We start from the raw sequence: 17,633 nt of genomic DNA, 5'->3' as shown, positions 1-17,633 counted from the left end.
ACCCCATGGGCAGCGTCAAACAGCAGCAATAGATGAGCGATCGTCTCTGACTTTACATCTACAAGGTGGACCAACTAAGTAGAAGTGTCTAATAGAGTGGACAGTAAGTGGACACAGTATTTAAAAATTCCAGCAGTGCTGCTGTGTCTGATCCACTCGCACCAGCACAACACACACTAACACACCTCCACCATATCAGTGTCACTGCAGTGCTGAGAATGATCCATTACCTAAATTAAATCTGCTCTGTTGTGGTCCTGGGAGAGTCCTGACCATTGAAGAACAGGGTGAAAGCAGGCTAAAAATGTATGTAGAGAAACAGATGGACTTCAGTCAGTAATTGTAGAACTACAAAGTGCTCCTATATGGTGGAGTTGATAAAATGGACAGTGAGTGTAGAAACAAGGAGGTGGTTTTATTGTGGCTTTCATTACTAAGACCCAAGAAGAGCTTTTCCAGTCACGAGGCAAAGTTCATTTGGCTGAGAATCCACTGTTTTGGGGTTTAGCATTAGCACAGGCTGTGCAGCAATATACGCAGCAGGGGATACAGCTTGCCTGACACCTGTAAAGTCTAAGCCTCACGAGCAGTCACATATATCTTCTTCTTATTAGAGGACATCATTTTATGAGATTAACAGAAAAGGGCATGCTGAGAGGAGGACAGGGTGGTGTTAGAGAGAGACATGGGAGGTACTAGAGAAGAGGTAAGTAAATGTGAGAGCACACAGATAGAGGGATTGAGGTGAATGCAGGTAGGTGAATTACTGAGGCAGAGAGCTGAGACAGAAGAAGAGCAGGCAGGTGAAGGGTTGATCAGAAGTAATAATAATATAGTGGTATAGAAGGTGTATATAATAATGATGACCCAGCCGGTGAGCTCCTCTCCATTTCTAAAAGCCTTTTACCTAAAGATGCCACTGAGCGTGTCTCATCCTCTTCGCCAGCGTCGCCACACACTTCCTGCCAGTGAGTTTCGCAACCTCACACCACAGGATGCCATCAGTGTGTTTGAGATTGAGAGAGAAGGTAAGATTCATTCATTACAGAGGGACAATTTAAACATCAGACTGTACTGTGCATAATAAGATAACTTATGTTTGTATGTTTTTATGCTTGCTTATTAATCTACTTGCTAAAATAATTATAATTCTTACTTACTGTATCTCTGTTTTACATTCACATAAACAAACAATTCTTTAAATACTTCATTTAAACTCAATTAAAAACTACTGGAACTGTTTGAAAATGTTGAATAAATTTTTGTGTTCTTTGAGAGTTCATTCAAACCTACTGGTTTATGTGTCACCTCTTATTTATTGCATATTTACCCTACTTAATTATTTTAGATCATTAAACAAAACATATTATGCAAACAAATTTTGTAATTGTCCAACTCATAATGTTACTTAGTAGTGTGTATGGCCCCCTAGTGCCTGTATATACTCCCAGTAACGTCTGGGCATACTCCTGATGAGATGGCTGGGATGTCCTCTCAGACCTGGATCAGTGAGCTCCTGTGGTGCGGCTTGGCAGCGTCGGATGCACTGATACATAAAGTCCCAGAGGTTCTCAATTGGATTCAGGTACGGGGAATGTGAGGGCCAGTCAATGGCATCAATGCCTTTATTGTCCAGGAACTGCCTACACACTCTGGCCGGGCATTGTTCTGCACCAGGAGGAACCCAGGGCTCACTGCACCAGCGTAAGGTCTGATAATGACTCTGAGGATTTCATCTCGGTACCTACAGCATTCAGGGTACCGTTGGCTATCACGTGGAGGTTTGTGCGACCCTCCAAGGATATACCTCCCCAAACCATCAGTGACCCACCACCAAACCGATCATGCTGGATGATGTTGCATGTTGTTGCATGTTGTTTAATAGCCTCAAATTATTCATTGTGACGAATATGCAATAACAGACTATATGGCCAAAACTATGTGGACGCCCTTCTTATTATTCTATAATAATAGCATGTTTGTCTATGTACAGTTTATTTCTTACTTTATAAAGTCAGCAAACTCTAAAGACGCTTGGTTACATTAGCAATTGGTTAGACAAATGTCCAAGATGTCGAAGTCTAAAGCAGCTAAAAACACTACTTGTATAGCTAAGTTTGGAAAACTCCCAACCGATTTTGTGGACGCAGAGGCGGGGATGTCAAAACACGGACAGGTTTTTACGTTTCTGTTAAGGTAAACTGTGCTGGTAATTGTAGCTTCCACTTATTCTATCATTCAGTGTATAAGTGTTATTTAATGACTTTCATGAAATATGGCACTTTTCTTTTTAAAAAATAAGGTTCGAGAAATTAAGCACATTTTCCCATGGATTTAGTAGGGCCCTACTATAGCTGCACAATGTACTGACCATAATGTTGGAATGTTGGTTGAATGCTTTTCATCCAACATCATTGCCTGATCTGACACAGGTTTTTTTTAATAAATGGGCATAACACTCCAGAGAAATGTTATAACAACTTCATAATAACAGTTAATAATAGTAAAAATTATAATAATAATTAGATGTCCGAGATTAGTATAGTGTAGTTGATCCTCAATAACTTTAGCCCAATAACTAAGTCTTTGACACTTAAGACCAGATGTTTTATTTTTAAAAGATGAATCCACTTGGCTCATCAGACAATCAGTTACTGCTTGTTTAAGCATTTGAAATCAAGAGCATCTTCAATACAGAATTTCCCTATTTATGTTGTGTTCCTGTTTCAGCTTTCATCTCAGTGTCCGGAGAGTGTCCACTTACTCTGGATGAGGTGCTGAGCTTCATAAGCCAGTGTCCTGAGCTCTCTATGGGCTGGTTTGAGGAAGGACAACTGATGGCCTTTATCATTGGATCTGGGTGGGACAAGGAAAGACTGGCACAGGTGAAGAACATACTCATACACACACACCAGTAAACAGCAACGTTATCTCAAGTTCTGTATGTCAGTGGTTCAACTGATCATTTAAGTCATTTAACTGATACATTTAGATTAAAAGCTCACATATTAAAAAAGAAAACTTATGTGAATTGATTTTCATCTAAATCAGTGGCTGAGTATGTGATAACCTTTAGATCCCAGATTAAAACTTACCTCATATTCATTCATAACTTACAACTCATTTCTAACTTTTAAATATGCATAAAATACCTTAGACTTTGGAAAACCTGTATCAAGTCTATTGCAATTAAAAACAGGTGTCTGATATTAAGCAGTATGACCTGATTTATTAATGCCATTTTAATTAATCTTAAATGTGTTGAATAAAGTTAGAGTTTCTAAGGGTTGGGGTTCTGTGTGGGCCAATCAAGCTTGTCTACAATGTAAATGTAATCAACTGTTTGTTTATGGAACTCGCTTTGGAAAACTGTCATGCTAAAACCAGAATTACAAACTGTTACCTTAAAATTCCCTTTAAAGAACTAAGGGTGTGTTCGAAAACCTAGTGAGCTGCCTTGCTGTCTTACTGTCTACATAGGCAGCTGCCTAAGTAGAGAGGATTCTAATAGGTCATCGACTCATAAGGCAAGTTATTCAAACGCACTACTTAGACAGCAATAACATCAGGTTTCGCTTACTAAAGCTAACACAGTTAGCATCATGCCATTCAAACCAATGGGATGAGGTGGCACAACGCGCTAGCATGTCAAATAACATCTCCCTCTGTGTACCGAAAACGGTTAAACTGTCCCTGACAAGCCCAAACTTGCAAATAAATACACTTATACATGTTTATACAAATTAAAAATCAATGATAATTTATTTACGTTTGAAAATAAGTTCGTTCTTTGCTTCACATCGTCCGCCATGTTTTTATTTTTCTGTGAGAAAAGTGCCGCACTGAATGCTGGGATTGCCTTCGCCGCTAAGGCAGCTCACTCGTTCTTGAGTCAAAATAGCGTTGAAATTTTAAGATGCCTTACTAGTGAGGATATTAAGGCATCTAGGATTTCGAACAGCCTACTTCTCGGGATCGCCGAGCGTAGGATGATGTTATATGTTGTCTATGTAGAGAGCACACTAGGTTTTCGAACACATCCTAAGAGACCTATTTCAATCCACCAAAACCAGCATATGATCATTATTCCAAGCATTACAGTTAGCATTATTCATTTGGGCACATAGTATTTATTTGGTAGATAATAGAATAAAATGCCTTTATTTGTCATATATACATATACAGGTGTACAGTACAACATAATTCTTTCTTCACATATCCCAGCTTGTTTGGAAGCTGGGGTCAGATATTGTATGGCGCCCCTGGAGCAGAGAGGGATAAGAGCCTTGCTCAAGGGCCCAACAGTGGCTGCATGGCAGAGCTGGGATTCGAACTCTCAACCTTTCAATTGATAGTCCAAAGCTCTACCCACTAGGCTACCACTGTCTCAATGAAACATGACTCGTTAATTCTAAGAACATGTTTCCACTGTTCTAGAGTCTACTAGCTGTTGTGCTTTACTACAGCACTTGTTTATCATTGGCTTGTCAGAGTTTGGTAGTGAATGTTGCAAACACGAATTTAAACAAGTTTGTGCACCTCAGCAGTCCGCCGTTCTGTTCTGTGAGCGTGCATAGCTTAGAAGTTTGCAACGGAGCTGTTGCTGCTACAAAAACAGCACTTAAAGCTGGTCAGGCAGGTCTAGCAGGGCATTTTACAAACTGAAAGTCTGTACAGCATGACCATTTCTACTACCAATTTTTGTCAATGGAGGCATAATTTTTTTTGGTTGCTTCAATAGTTATGGCAAAATTATCCCAATCTACAAGTTATAATGGATGTCTACATTGGCCACAAAGTGTGCATTAATTTCCAGTATGCCACATACATTTTTATTTATTAAGTATCAGAGATATTGAAACGTAAACCACCATAATTGCAAAGTTATTCATTTATAAATGTTTTACAAATTTGTCTAGTATTTGTAAGCTTTGTAATTGACTTTAGCTCTGTTGAATTGTTCTGTCTGAACAGGACGCTCTGACGCTGCATGTGCCTGACACTTCGACTGTGCACATCCATGTGCTTTCTGTACATCAGCACTGCCGTCAGCAGGGGAAAGGCTCCATTCTTCTGTGGCGTTACCTGCAGTACCTCTGCTGCTTACCACGTTTGCGCCGAACCCTGCTTGTGTGTGAGAAGTTCCTGGTGCCCTTCTATGAAAAGGCTGGCTTCAAAGACAAAGGGCCCTCAGCTATCTCAGTGGGATCTCTCCGCTTTAGAGAGATGGAGTATACGCTTGGAGGGCTGGCCTATGCACGACGCAAGAGCAACTTCTAAGTATGGTATTTTTTAATGGACTTGTAATGGACTTCATGCTCAGATTCTGGGCAAGAAAAGGATCCGCTACGAAAACATCTTTGGATTACCAACAACCAGATGAACACTGTTTAAACTGGGTTGAAAGACTGAGATTATATTAATCTGTACTAAGTATTATGTCTGCCACAAAGCAAAATACATCAAGGTTAGATATTCAAATTTAGAATCTGTATGAAATGTAAATATACTGTTTTTAAGAATTCTGAGAGTGCATGGCATGTAAACATTTGAATAAAGCACATTAAATGTAATAGTGTCCAAGTCAACAAGGCAACTACTGAACTGAGTGATGACCATTTTGCAAACACATTAAACACACTAGCATATATCCAGCACTAACAGTTTCAACAAAATTATATATGTTTAAAAATGTAGATTATGTAAAAAAAAAAAAAAGTCAAATAAAATGCTAAATTGAAAGTATGATGCTTCCATGTGGACGACTTTTTATTGCAGACATATTCAGACTACAATATTAATATATTTATAAACTTGGGATTGGGTTTGTCAGGTTCACTTCTGAAGGCCAAAGTGTTCTGCAATGTTTTCAACATTCCCTGCACCAATATAGCTGATTCAGCTGATTTAAGGCTGGATAATCAGCAGGGAATTTCTAGGAGTGAGGTTGAAAAATGTAATACAGACAAATGTAGGCACTTCTGTGTTAGACAATTGGGCAGTGACTGTTAAGAAACCTACATATGAGTGTTTTCTTAAAATTCTAGTACTGTACAGTGTAAATTTTCTATTTATTTGTTTATTTGTGGAACTTACCATATTGGGAAAATAATATTAAATGTTCCCAATTGTTTGCACATGCCACATTTTATGTTTAATTCCCACAAGACATGTTAGATTCAGCAAATAAACAATAATTATCCATTAAAATGAGCAAAAGTTTATTTAGAGCATGGTGTCCAACCTTCTATAAAAGGCCGAGAAGCTACAGGGTTTAAACTAATATTACCCCTCAGGGTAAAATACGCTAACACACCAGAGCTGGGATTTCTAATACATCGTATCGAATCTCAGCTCTGCCATCCGGCTGTGCTGGGCGGCCACATGAACAACGTTTGGCTGTTGTTCATCCAGGCAGGGAGCCGGATAGGGACCTCATCTCTTCTGGCTGATTAATGGTGTCTGCACAGAGTAGAGGAATAATGCTGATCAAGGAGTGGCTCTCCGTGCACAAGACTGATTGGCATGAGAACTTGGCATGGGGAAAAAGGGAGAAAATGCATTTAAAAAAAAATCCATGCATATTTCAATGACAATGCAAACGCAAATTCTACTTGGATTATACAACTGCATGTCTGCATGATTAGAGCGCAAGTGCAAGGTATGTCTGCCTTCAGTCCAGACCTGTTTATTTGTGTATTTTTATATATATTTTATGCATTTTTCTCCCATTTTCTCCCATATTAGCGTAGTCAATTTGTCTTCCGCTGCTGTTTTTTGCAGTTGAGGTGGATATATTGCTGCTCACGCCTCCTCCGACCAGAACCCTTTTCCACTCATGCACTCTGCACAGGTGCCTCTATCCGCCAATCAGGGTCCTTACACAGCGTTTGAAGACTTTGCCCACATATTCAGGTCATCTCGCCCTGCAGGCACTGACAATTATGCCCGCCAGATGGCACCCAGCTGACTGGTTGCAACGCCGAGTTTTGAGGAGTTCAGAATCTCAGCACTGGTGTGTTAGTGGAATATCCCGCTGTGCCACCTGGGCACCTATTTTTTTTATATAAAATTAAATACAAATTAAAAACAAAAAGCACATTATAAATTGGTGTCCTTTAACTGGCACATAATTTAATTAGTGTCCTTAGTCCCTAAATAATTTGTACTTTATTAGATGGAACACACTGTTTTTTGATTTTCACACACTTTTTTGTTTTTCATTTGCATTCTGTATGACTTTTCTAACTACACTGGAATTGCATTTTTTTTTAGATCAAAAACAATGTGATGCCACTTAATCCTTGTCAATAAGAAACAGACAAACAACCATTTGAAGTGCAGATTTTTAATGCTGTATTTTGTAACAAGTGATTGAATGGGTAGCTAAAACACTACCCTTACTATTTTATCATTACTCCATTTGAAGCAGTACACAAATAAAAGAATAACTTTTGAGTGCTTGACAAGTAACCAAAATATGGCAGCATTTACCAAGGCACCAATGGTACAGATTGTTTTCTTCTATGTCCCTGGAATTCTAAAGTTATCTGAACAATGGTAAAACCTGCCTGAATTTGTGGCATGCTAAAATATGAAAAGTATAAAATGATATGCTTTTTTATTTTCCGTTTGTTGTACCAGTGCTTACTCTCCCACAGCATCCACAGAAACTATACTATACGTAAGAGATAAATTGGGGCAGACGATAGACAAAATAAAACTCTTTGGGGTAAACATAAAAAAAGACTAGGTTCATCATATCAGTCAAACCTGGTGTTCCAACTTACAGTGACGACATAACACAGGCATCATATAAATTCTCAAAGAAACAGCATCCGGGGAACAAGACATCGTTGTTTAGAGCTAATTAATATCCCTTCTGTCCTTCAAAACACTGTTCCACCTTCCTGTAGCTCCATCAGTGGAGATGGGCGTTCAGGTCGTACTTCTCACAAAACTTGTCCGTAAGGGGAATGCAGGTGAGCAGCTCACACCACTCACACTTGATGGGGTAAACATAGAAGAGCACCACAAAGCCAGAGAAGATGCCTAGGAAGAGTGTGAGTGAGACGAGGATCTGACAGCGTTTGCGATACATGTCCATGCGGCCGAAGCTTATATATGGCAGGAAGGCAAATGAAAGGAAGAAGCCTGACACAAAGCCGCAGATGTGGGCAAAGTTGTCAATCCAGGGCAGTAGCCCAAATGCAAAGAGGAACAAGACCACACACAGCAGCTTAGCAAATGCCCGCCATGGCTGAGCCAGGATCTGCCAGCTCTGAAAGAGCTCCACAAACAGGCATGCCAGGATGCCAAACTGAGAGCCAGCAGGACCCACCTGGGCAGAGAGAGAGAGAGACTGGGTCAGTACAATGACATAAAAGACTTAAGAAACATCCAACAAGACATGTAGTGTACCTATAAATGTAAACAAAAAATATGCATTTAATAGCATAAGCAAAAATACAAAATTAATAGTAAAAATACTGCCTATATTAAAATCTATATATTTAAAAACTCCATAAGACAAACTGCAATACTTGTTATTCGAAGTGCACCTGGATAAATTATAGTAGATGCTGCTCATGGTTGTGAAGTAGCAATCAAAGTAAAGGTAAATGTGTCAGGGCAAAAATAATTAACACTTCAGTCAGAAAAGCTACACAGCAAACACCTTAAACATCTCTGTTTCAACCGTTTCAATGATCCACAAGTAGAAAATTCCTAAAACCACAAATCATCACATCATGCACCCACACTAATGATAATGTAGGTGAGAGAAAAGCAAGCAGCTACTTAAGGGAGTTCTGTGACAACATGATAGATCAGGTAGACATACACTGATCAGCCATAACATTAAAACCACCTCCTTGTTTCTACACTCACTGTCCATTTTATCAGCTCCACTTACCATATAGAAGCACTTTGTAGTTCTACAATTACTGACTGTAGTCCATCTGTTTCTCTACATACTGTTTTAGCCTGCTTTCACCCTGTTCTTCAAGGGTCAGAACCCCTACAGGACCACCACAGAGCAGGTATTATTTAGGTGGTGGATCATTCTCAGCACTGCAGTGACACTGACATTGTGGTGGTGTGTTAGGGTGTGTTGTGCTGGTATGAGTGGATCAGACAGAGCAGCGCTGCTGGAGGTTTTAAACAACGTGTCCACTCACTGTCCACTCTATTAGACACTCCTACCTAGTTGGTCCACCTTGTAGATGTAAAGTCAGAGATGATTGCTGCTGTTTGAGTTGGTCATCTTCTAGACCTTCATCAGTGGTGCCCACGGGGCGCTGTTGGCTGGATATATTTTTGGTTGGTGGACTATTCTCAGTCCAGCAGTGACAGTGAGGTGTTTAAAAACTCCATCAGCGCTGCTGTGTCTGATCCACTCATACCAGCACAACACACACTAACACACCACCACCATGTCAGTGTCACTACAGTGCTGAGAATGATCCACCACCCAAATAATACCTACTCTGTAGTGGTCCTGGGAGTCCTGACCATTGAAGAACGACACAAAGGCAGGCTAACAAAGCATGCAGAGAAATAGATGGACTACAGTCAGTAATTGTAGAGCTACAAAGTGCTTCTATATGGTAAGTGGAGCTGATAAAATGGACAGTGAGTGTAGAAACAAGGAGGTGGTTTTAATGTTATGGCTGATCGGTATACAGTATATACAGTATATTATATTTTATATATATATTATATATATAGTATTTATACCCCTGACCATCAGCTTGTTGGACATCCCATTTCAAGTTCAAATGGTATTAAAATGAAGTGACTCCATGTGATCTTTTCAGCTATAACAACAGCCACAATTCTAAGAAGGTTTCTCACAACACTTTTAAGTCTGAGGGAATTATATACCTTGATGTGTGCACAAGGGGCACAGTCATGCTGAAACAGGACAATGGTCTTACCTAAACTGTTGCTGCAAAGTTGGAAGCATATAATTTTCATTATTTTATTCATTTTTTTACACCTGTTACCAATTGTTGTGGCTGAAAACACATGAATTCAATCATTAGAAGGGGGATTCAATACTTGTGTCCATATAGTGTATTTGTAGGATCCCAGTGATGTAATTGTAGGTACACATGGTTGAGTACATATTTCCCTTCACTGATCATCTCTCTAAATGCGGTGTAAAGCTGCACTAACACTAGAAACTTGTCGATCACATTGGTTTGCAAAATGTGCATGGTCAAGCTGAGAATTCTAGGACCAAACTTAGTACCTTTCCACATATTTGTTAGAGACTGTGATAGAATATCTCTAGCCAAACATACTGCACCAAGTCAAGAAACCAGTGTGATGTGCCTGCATAAACTGACCAAACACATGGCAGGGCATACTGTAATATGGTCAAAGCCTGAAAGAAAATATTGCTTATTGTGGGTACCTCTGCTCTGTAGGGCAGGAAGATGGCACTGGCTAGGTTCCCCGTGATGCCACTCAGGATGTATATAATGGAGATGCGCAGCCAGCCAGCCAGCTTCTCCAGATCTCTCAAGATTGTCATCTGAAATAGCACTGAAACCAGGCAGTGCAGAATCCTGTGTATACACAAAAGGAAAAACAAGACAAATGAATTAAAATTATTGTTACAAAAAACGTTGGGTAAGTTTGTTGTGTTTGTGTGGACTCTTTAATGCATACTTTTCCTTTTTATAAGAATTATAAGTGAAATAAATAGCATTATAATGAAATCATGTCTTATTATAAATGAAATGAGTAAAATGTTTATTGTTCTTGATTTTGACTCATCTATTATAGTAGGATTTAAAACCAAATAGTAGCATTTTCAGTAAAGTCACTATATTAAACATTCATACTAAACATCGCAACACAGGAGCACACCAACAGTCCGAGACAGCTTTGTAAGAAACGTGTCTGGCCCCGGCACGTGCGTCTGGCCCCGGCACGTGCAGGACAAGTTAATCTACAGTATAAAGCATGCTTAGGGAAAGAAAACATCCAAGGCTGAGGGCTCTGACCCAGCAGGTGAGCACTTTCTTTAATTACTGACCAGACTTAGAACAGCACAGCTCTTCAAAACAGTAGAGTAAGCAGTTTCTCAAAACAGATTAGCTCCCATGTGTCAGCCTTTTCGATATCACGGTCCATCACTGCCTAACACAAATCCCTAATGACAGAGTGAGATTTGACTGAAAAACACAATGTGTATACCCTCATGTTATTACATTTGGAAAAAAAGAAGGCAGCAACAATTTTTCAAGAATAAAGTGAGAGAGAGCCACCCCTATGTGTACTTTCACTGCTTAAGTCTGTGCCTATACCAGAAAACAGTGGTCACTATAGCAGCAGCGATATGGGAATCAAATCCCTCAGACAAGAGCCAATTGTGCTTGTTGAGCGCAGGTGGCAGCACTATGTAAAAAAAACTTGATAGCTCATATTCCTGCTGTAGTGGGCAAGCATATCAGGCTGCATTCACATGATATGCTTTGCTGTGACCGTGCCATTATTTCCTAAGGAGTGAGGACGTGCCACTCACCTTCAATAACCGCCAATGAGACTTACTGTTTTCATGACACAGTCAAAAGCAAAGCATATTAATTACAGTAGCGTGTCATTTTTTATAAGCACTGCTGTCTGAAAATTAAAAATCACAGGCTTAAAGTACAGTATTAGCTCTTGCCCTTAGATTTTTTTTAATCTTTCAATCTAGCTCTGGCCTGCAAATGGGGAAATCCCCAAATTCCTTGCTTGTTTTTTCGCAAAGTGAACCTTGACCCATAATGTATGCAAACCACTAAGCCTTTTGTTAATGCCCTTTTATACCCAATTCTGATAGCATAATCTGTTTTATAATTGGATTTCACAACTATTTTGGTATGTGTTGCAGCCATCAATCCAGAAATTGATGTATAATTATAAAAGTCAATAAAGCTGAGACAACAAGCTAATATAAACATTTAGTTTATATTAGTTTCCAACCTTATGGACATTTTCAAAATTGGGTTTGTAAATGCCCCTTATAAGTTTTACATTTTACAGTTTTGCATGGTTTGTATATAGTCTACTAAACAGTAGGAAAACTCACCCAGCATGTAAAAAGAGAGAGAGCCATAGCCGGTAGAACTGGTCAGGTTTCTCTGGATTCAGAAATGGTAGAAGGCCACACACATCATCCATACAGTGTACCTGGTGTAGAAAACAGAGAGCAAGAGAGAAAGAAATTGTAATAAAAAATGCTTTTCATGGCAGTTAATGCCACCAAAGGGTAACCTAAGGTCATGGTGGAACATGGTGGTAAATTTTTTGACTGGTTACACAGTAGCTAGATTAATAGTCTCAAATTCTGCGACTTGGCTCAATTGAAGGGCTTATTTTTAGATTTCTACCAGTCAATTAAAAGATAAAAGCATATACTTATTGACTGTTTTTATGGCTCAACACAGTTTGCACTGGTATTATTAATTTTATTGTCCTTTATATAGTTATTATAAAATTTCATGAGGAAAGTCAGCTGTGTGGAACACTACAAAGCCCATTTTTTATGTCAGTAAATCCATGTAATAACAGTCTAAATAACACATATGTCATGTCCAGCTCAATGTGCCCTCTCAGACAAAAAGGGGATTTACCTAAACCCAGACAAGATTAGCATTGCAACCTTGACAGGAATAACTCAGAGACTGAGTAGCATAACTGTTCTCATTAGTCTAATAGTGTGGGGTGCAATGAGGACAGGAGACAAGGATTCAGATCACTTGGGGGGGAGGGGTGTGTGTGCGGGGGTAATGAGTCTAGTACTGGCTAGTGTCATTTTCTATGGTCTGCTATGACTGATGTCAATACCAGCTTCAGGTCCTCAACATAAACATGTCATTCAAAATGTGATTAGGTTTTTAATTACAAGAATTGGACACATCACTTACACCGATTAGGCATAACATTATGACCACCTCCTTGTTTCTACACACATTGTCAATTTTATCAGCTCCACTTACCATATACAGTGGGGGAAATAAGTATTTGATCCCCTGCTGATTTTGTAAGTTTACCCCCTTACAAAGACTTGAACAGTCTATAATTTTTATGGAAGGTTTATTTTAACAGAGAGAGACAGAATATCAACAAAAAATCCAGAAAAAAAACATTAAATAAAAGTTATAAATTAATTTGTATTTAATTAAGGGAAATAAGTATTTGATCCCCTACCAACCAGCAAGAATTCTGACCCCCACAGACCGTTTATGTGCCCATGAGGCACACATATTAGTCCTGTCACCGTGTAAAAGACTCCTGTCACAGAATCAGTTTCTTCCGTTCAAATCTCTCGACCACCATGGGCAAGACCAAAGAGCTATCAAAGGATGTCAGGTTCAAGATTGTAGACCTGCACAAGGCTGGAATGGGCTACAAGACCATCAGCAAGAAGCTTGGTGAGAAAGAGACCACTGTTGGTGCGATAATTCGAAAATGGAAGAAATACAAGATCACAGTCAATCACCCTCACTCTGGAGCTCCATGCAAGATCTCACCTGGTGGGGTAAGAATGATTCTGAGAAAGGTGAGGTCAGTCCAGAATTACACGGGAAGAGCTTGTCAATGATCTCAAGGGAGTCAGAATTGTGGGGGTCAGAATTCTTGCTGGTTGGTAGGGGATCAAATACTTATTTCCATTAATTAAATACAAATTAATTTATAACTTTTATTGAATGTTTTTTTTCTGGATTTTTGTTGATATTCTGTCTCTCTCTGTTAAAATAAACCTTCCATAAAAATTATAGACTGTTCAAGTCTTTGTAAGGGGGTAAACTTACAAAATCAGCAGGGGATCAAATACTTATTTCCCCCACTGTAGAAGCACTTTACTGACTGTAGTCCATCTATTTCTCTACAAACTTTTTTAGCCTGCTTTCACCCTGTTCTTCAATGGTCAGGACCCCCAGCTCTGTCTGATCCACTCATATCAGCACAACACACACTAACACACCACCACCATGTCAGTGTCACTGCAGTGCTGAGAATGATACACCACCTAAATAATACCTGCTCTGTGGTGGTCCTGGCATTGAAGAACAGGGTGAAAGCAGGCTAAACAGGTATGTAGAGAAACAGATGAACTACAGTCAGTAATTGTAGAACTACAAAGTGCTCTCATATGGTAAGTGGAGCTGATAAAATGGACAGTGAGTGTAGAAACAAGGAGGTGGTTTTAATGATGTGGCTGATCAATATATACAGTGTATCACAAAAGTGAGTACACCCCTCACATTTCTGCAAATATTTTATTATATCTTTTCATGGGACAACACTATAGAAATAAAACTTGGATATAACTAAGAGTAGTCAGTGTACAACTTGTATAGCAGTGTAAATTTACTGTCTTCTGAAAATAACTCAACACACAGCCATTAATGTCTAAATGGCTGGCAACATAAGTGAGTACACCCCACAGTGAACATGTCCAAATTGTGCCCAAAGTGTCAATATTTTGTGTGACTAGGGTTGGGCGGTATGACGATATTACCGTATACCGCGGTATTAAAAAATGGTGACGGTATTCAAAAATGGTGACGGTATTTTTTAAGTGTGAAGCGCCGAATTTCTGCTTCAGGTTTACCTTGAAAACTGAGACTTTAGGACATGCGCGCATCCACAGTGAGGGAGGGGTGGGAGGGGTAGGCGGTTGGAGCTCACTGATTGGCTGTGGGGTGCTCACACAGAGAGACGAGTGAAGAGCCACACTGGCTAGCATTAGCTGTGAGCTAACAAGCAGAAACGGAATAACGGCTCGTCTTTAAATTTTTCAAAATCAACATTTTTTATCAGTTCAACCGGAAATGAACACAAGCGCGTGCATGCGCGGACATGTGCTCGATTTACACTGAAGATATATTTAGTAAATAAGTACAAGTGTTGAGAAAAAGGAGCAAACAGTAATAATAACGTTACGCCCAATCCGCTGTTCTGACTCTTGTCTGCCATAGATTTTCCTGCCTATGTAAGAACTATTTTTTCCTAAATAAAAGCGCTATGTTAAGAAAAAAGAACGTCTCACCTGTCGTGTAATGTGAATTATAAAATATATTGTCTGGCCCTTTAAGAAAGTTAAGCGCACTATAGGGCGTAGGGAGCGAGTGTGTAGGGAATAGATCGGATTTGTACCGTTTCCGTGCTCGAGTTGTTTTGCACTGAGCTTGTGTGACATTTAAAGTAGCGTTCTCGTTAACCACTCAAATATTTGGACTTTGAATTATTTTAACTTTACTTTACATCACCGTCATCGCAACATGAACATTTACATTCATATTTTTTGTTACGGTATAGAACTTAATTCTGGATTACAGGCATAACTAATCGTACACGTTCATACACTTTTAAAAAATATCTGTAACTATAAACTAAGCAGTTACCTTTTGAAATATATTGCAGTGTGTAGCCTGCTGTTATTCTGTTTTGTGTGGGCAGAGAGAGATTACAATGCCAAAATGTTATGTGTTAATGTTTGTGTTAAAGTGTAATTGATACACATGCATTTATACTTATGTGTATTTATTATAGATCAGATAAGATAAGCAATGTTTGACGTTCAGATTGTTAAATCTTTTTATAATAAAACATTGAAATATTGTAATTACACTCAAGTGTGTACACTGTACAGTTTGTCCGCGACACAACCCCCCCCAATCCCCCCCCCCCAATCCCCCCCCCCCGCCGCGGTAATACCGTATACCGCGGTATTTCCTGAAGACGGTATGAAGGTATGAAAATCGGCAATATCGCCCAACCCTATGTGTGACCACCATTATTATCCAGCACTGCCTTAACCCTCCTGGGCATGGAATTCACCAGAGCTGCACAGGTTGCTACTGGAATCCTCTTCCACTCCTCCATGATGACATCACGGAGCTGGTGGATGTTAGACACCTTGAACTCCTCCACCTTCCACTTGAGGATGCGCCACAGGTGCTCAATTGGGTTTAGTCCATCACCTTTACCTTCAGCTTCCTCAGCAAGGCTGTTGTCATCTTGGAGGTTGTGTTTGGGGTCGTTATCCTGTTGGAAAACTGCCATGAGGCCCAGTTTTCGAAGGGAGGGGATCATGCTCTGTTTCAGAATGTCACAGTAAATGTTGGAATTCATGTTTCCCTCAATGAACTGCAGCTCCCCAGTGCCAGCAACACTCATGCAGCCCAAGACCATGATGCTACCACCACCATGCTTGACTGTAGGCAAGATACAGTTGTCTTGGTACTTCTCACCAGGGCGCCGCCACACATGCTGGACACCATCTGAGCCAAACAAGTTTATCTTGGTCTCGTCAGACCACAGGGCATTCCAGTAATCCATGTTCTTGGACTGCTTGTCTTCAGCAAACTGTTTGCGGGCTTTCTTGTGCATCAGCTTCCTTCTGGGATGACGACCATGCAGACCGAGTTGATGCAGTGTGCGGCGTATGGTCTGAGCACTGACAGGCTGACCTCCCACGTCTTCAACCTCTGCAGCAATGCTGGCAGCACTCATGTGTCTATTTTTTAAAGCCAACCTCTGAATATGACGCCGAACACGTGGACTCAACTTCTTTGGTCGACCCTGGCGAAGCCTGTTCCGAGTGGAACCTGTCCTGGAAAACCGCTGTATGACCTTGGCCACCATGCTGTAGCTCAGTTTCAGGGTGTTAGCAATCTTCTTATAGCCCAGGCCATCTTTGTGGAGAGCAACAATTCTATTTCTCACATCCTCAGAGAGTTTTTTGCCATGAGGTGCCATGTTGAATATCCAGTGGCCAGTATGAGAGAATTGTACCCAAAACACCAAATTTAACAGCCCTGCTCCCCATTTACACCTGGGACCTTGACACATGACTCCAGGGAGGGACAACGAAACATTTGGGCACAATTTGGACATGTTCACTGTGGGGTGTACTCACTTATGTTGCCAGCTATTTAGACATTAATGGCTGTGTGTTGAGTTATTTTCAGAAGACAGTAAATCTACACTGCTATACAAGCTGTACACTGACTACTCTAAGTTATATCCAAGTTTCATGTCTATAGTGTTGTCCCATGAAAAGATATAATGAAATATTTGCAGAAATGTGAGGGGTGTACTCACTTTTGTGATACACTGTATATATATATTAGTACTGTTTAATAAATTGCTTGTTGCTTACTTGAGAACAAAGTGTTGCTTCCTCATGGAAATAACCCTTCATAAAATCACAGTACTCTCTCGATGTGATCTCACACCTGCACCAGAGAAACAGAATAGAAGAACATAACAATAAAACTACACCTTACTTTTATTTTTTGTGTGTTAAGGCCACTCAGTGATAAGAGTGCATTCATGTTTGTATTTGTGTGAGGGCACCCACCTTCCTTTAGTTCCAATACAGCAAGGTCGGCCAGTGATTGTACAGTCGATATGAGGCAGGTTAGTGTGATTTCCCGTGTTATACCTAGTGCAGATCTACAACAAACATCACAGAGCTTTACATTCAACTGACACAAAAGTACTTTAGAGCTACAACAATCTGGCCCATAACAAAACAACTCCTAAGATAGGGGTTTTTACCCCACCCCAAAAAAAATAAAAAGAGTGAAGATAATGATGTTTTCATTTCAAGTTCTTTACATCAT

General features: G+C 39.9%; 2 protein-coding genes across 2 annotated transcripts in view; one reads left to right on the top strand and one right to left on the bottom strand.

Annotated features, from left to right (window-relative positions):
- Window positions 1-859: 859 nt before the first annotated feature.
- Window positions 860-5,280, top strand: aanat2 (arylalkylamine N-acetyltransferase 2). The gene is made up of 3 exons (XM_062985815.1): window positions 860-1,028; window positions 2,731-2,885; window positions 4,975-5,280. The coding sequence occupies exons 1-3, from the start codon at window positions 860-862 to the stop codon at window positions 5,278-5,280; spliced, it is 630 nt and encodes a 209-aa protein (XP_062841885.1).
- A 2,564-nt stretch (window positions 5,281-7,844) lies between these two features.
- Window positions 7,845-17,633, bottom strand: part of rhbdf1a (rhomboid 5 homolog 1a (Drosophila)) — a 94,170-nt gene continuing 84,381 nt past the window's right edge. The window contains exons 14-18 of the mRNA XM_062990310.1: window positions 17,369-17,463; window positions 17,168-17,243; window positions 12,086-12,186; window positions 10,421-10,574; window positions 7,845-8,341 (exon numbers count right to left, since the gene is read on the bottom strand). Coding sequence (XP_062846380.1) covers window positions 7,922-8,341; window positions 10,421-10,574; window positions 12,086-12,186; window positions 17,168-17,243; window positions 17,369-17,463 — 846 coding nt within the window. The 3' untranslated portion in view covers window positions 7,845-7,921. The remainder of the gene's footprint in view (window positions 8,342-10,420; window positions 10,575-12,085; window positions 12,187-17,167; window positions 17,244-17,368; window positions 17,464-17,633) is intronic.

Source organism: Trichomycterus rosablanca, chromosome 2 (assembly GCF_030014385.1).
Source record: "Trichomycterus rosablanca isolate fTriRos1 chromosome 2, fTriRos1.hap1, whole genome shotgun sequence".
In the NCBI taxonomy this organism is placed as follows: domain Eukaryota; kingdom Metazoa; phylum Chordata; class Actinopteri; order Siluriformes; family Trichomycteridae; genus Trichomycterus; species Trichomycterus rosablanca.
The sequence above is the reverse complement of the archived record's forward strand: the minus strand, read 5'-3'. Positions and strand labels throughout refer to the sequence as shown.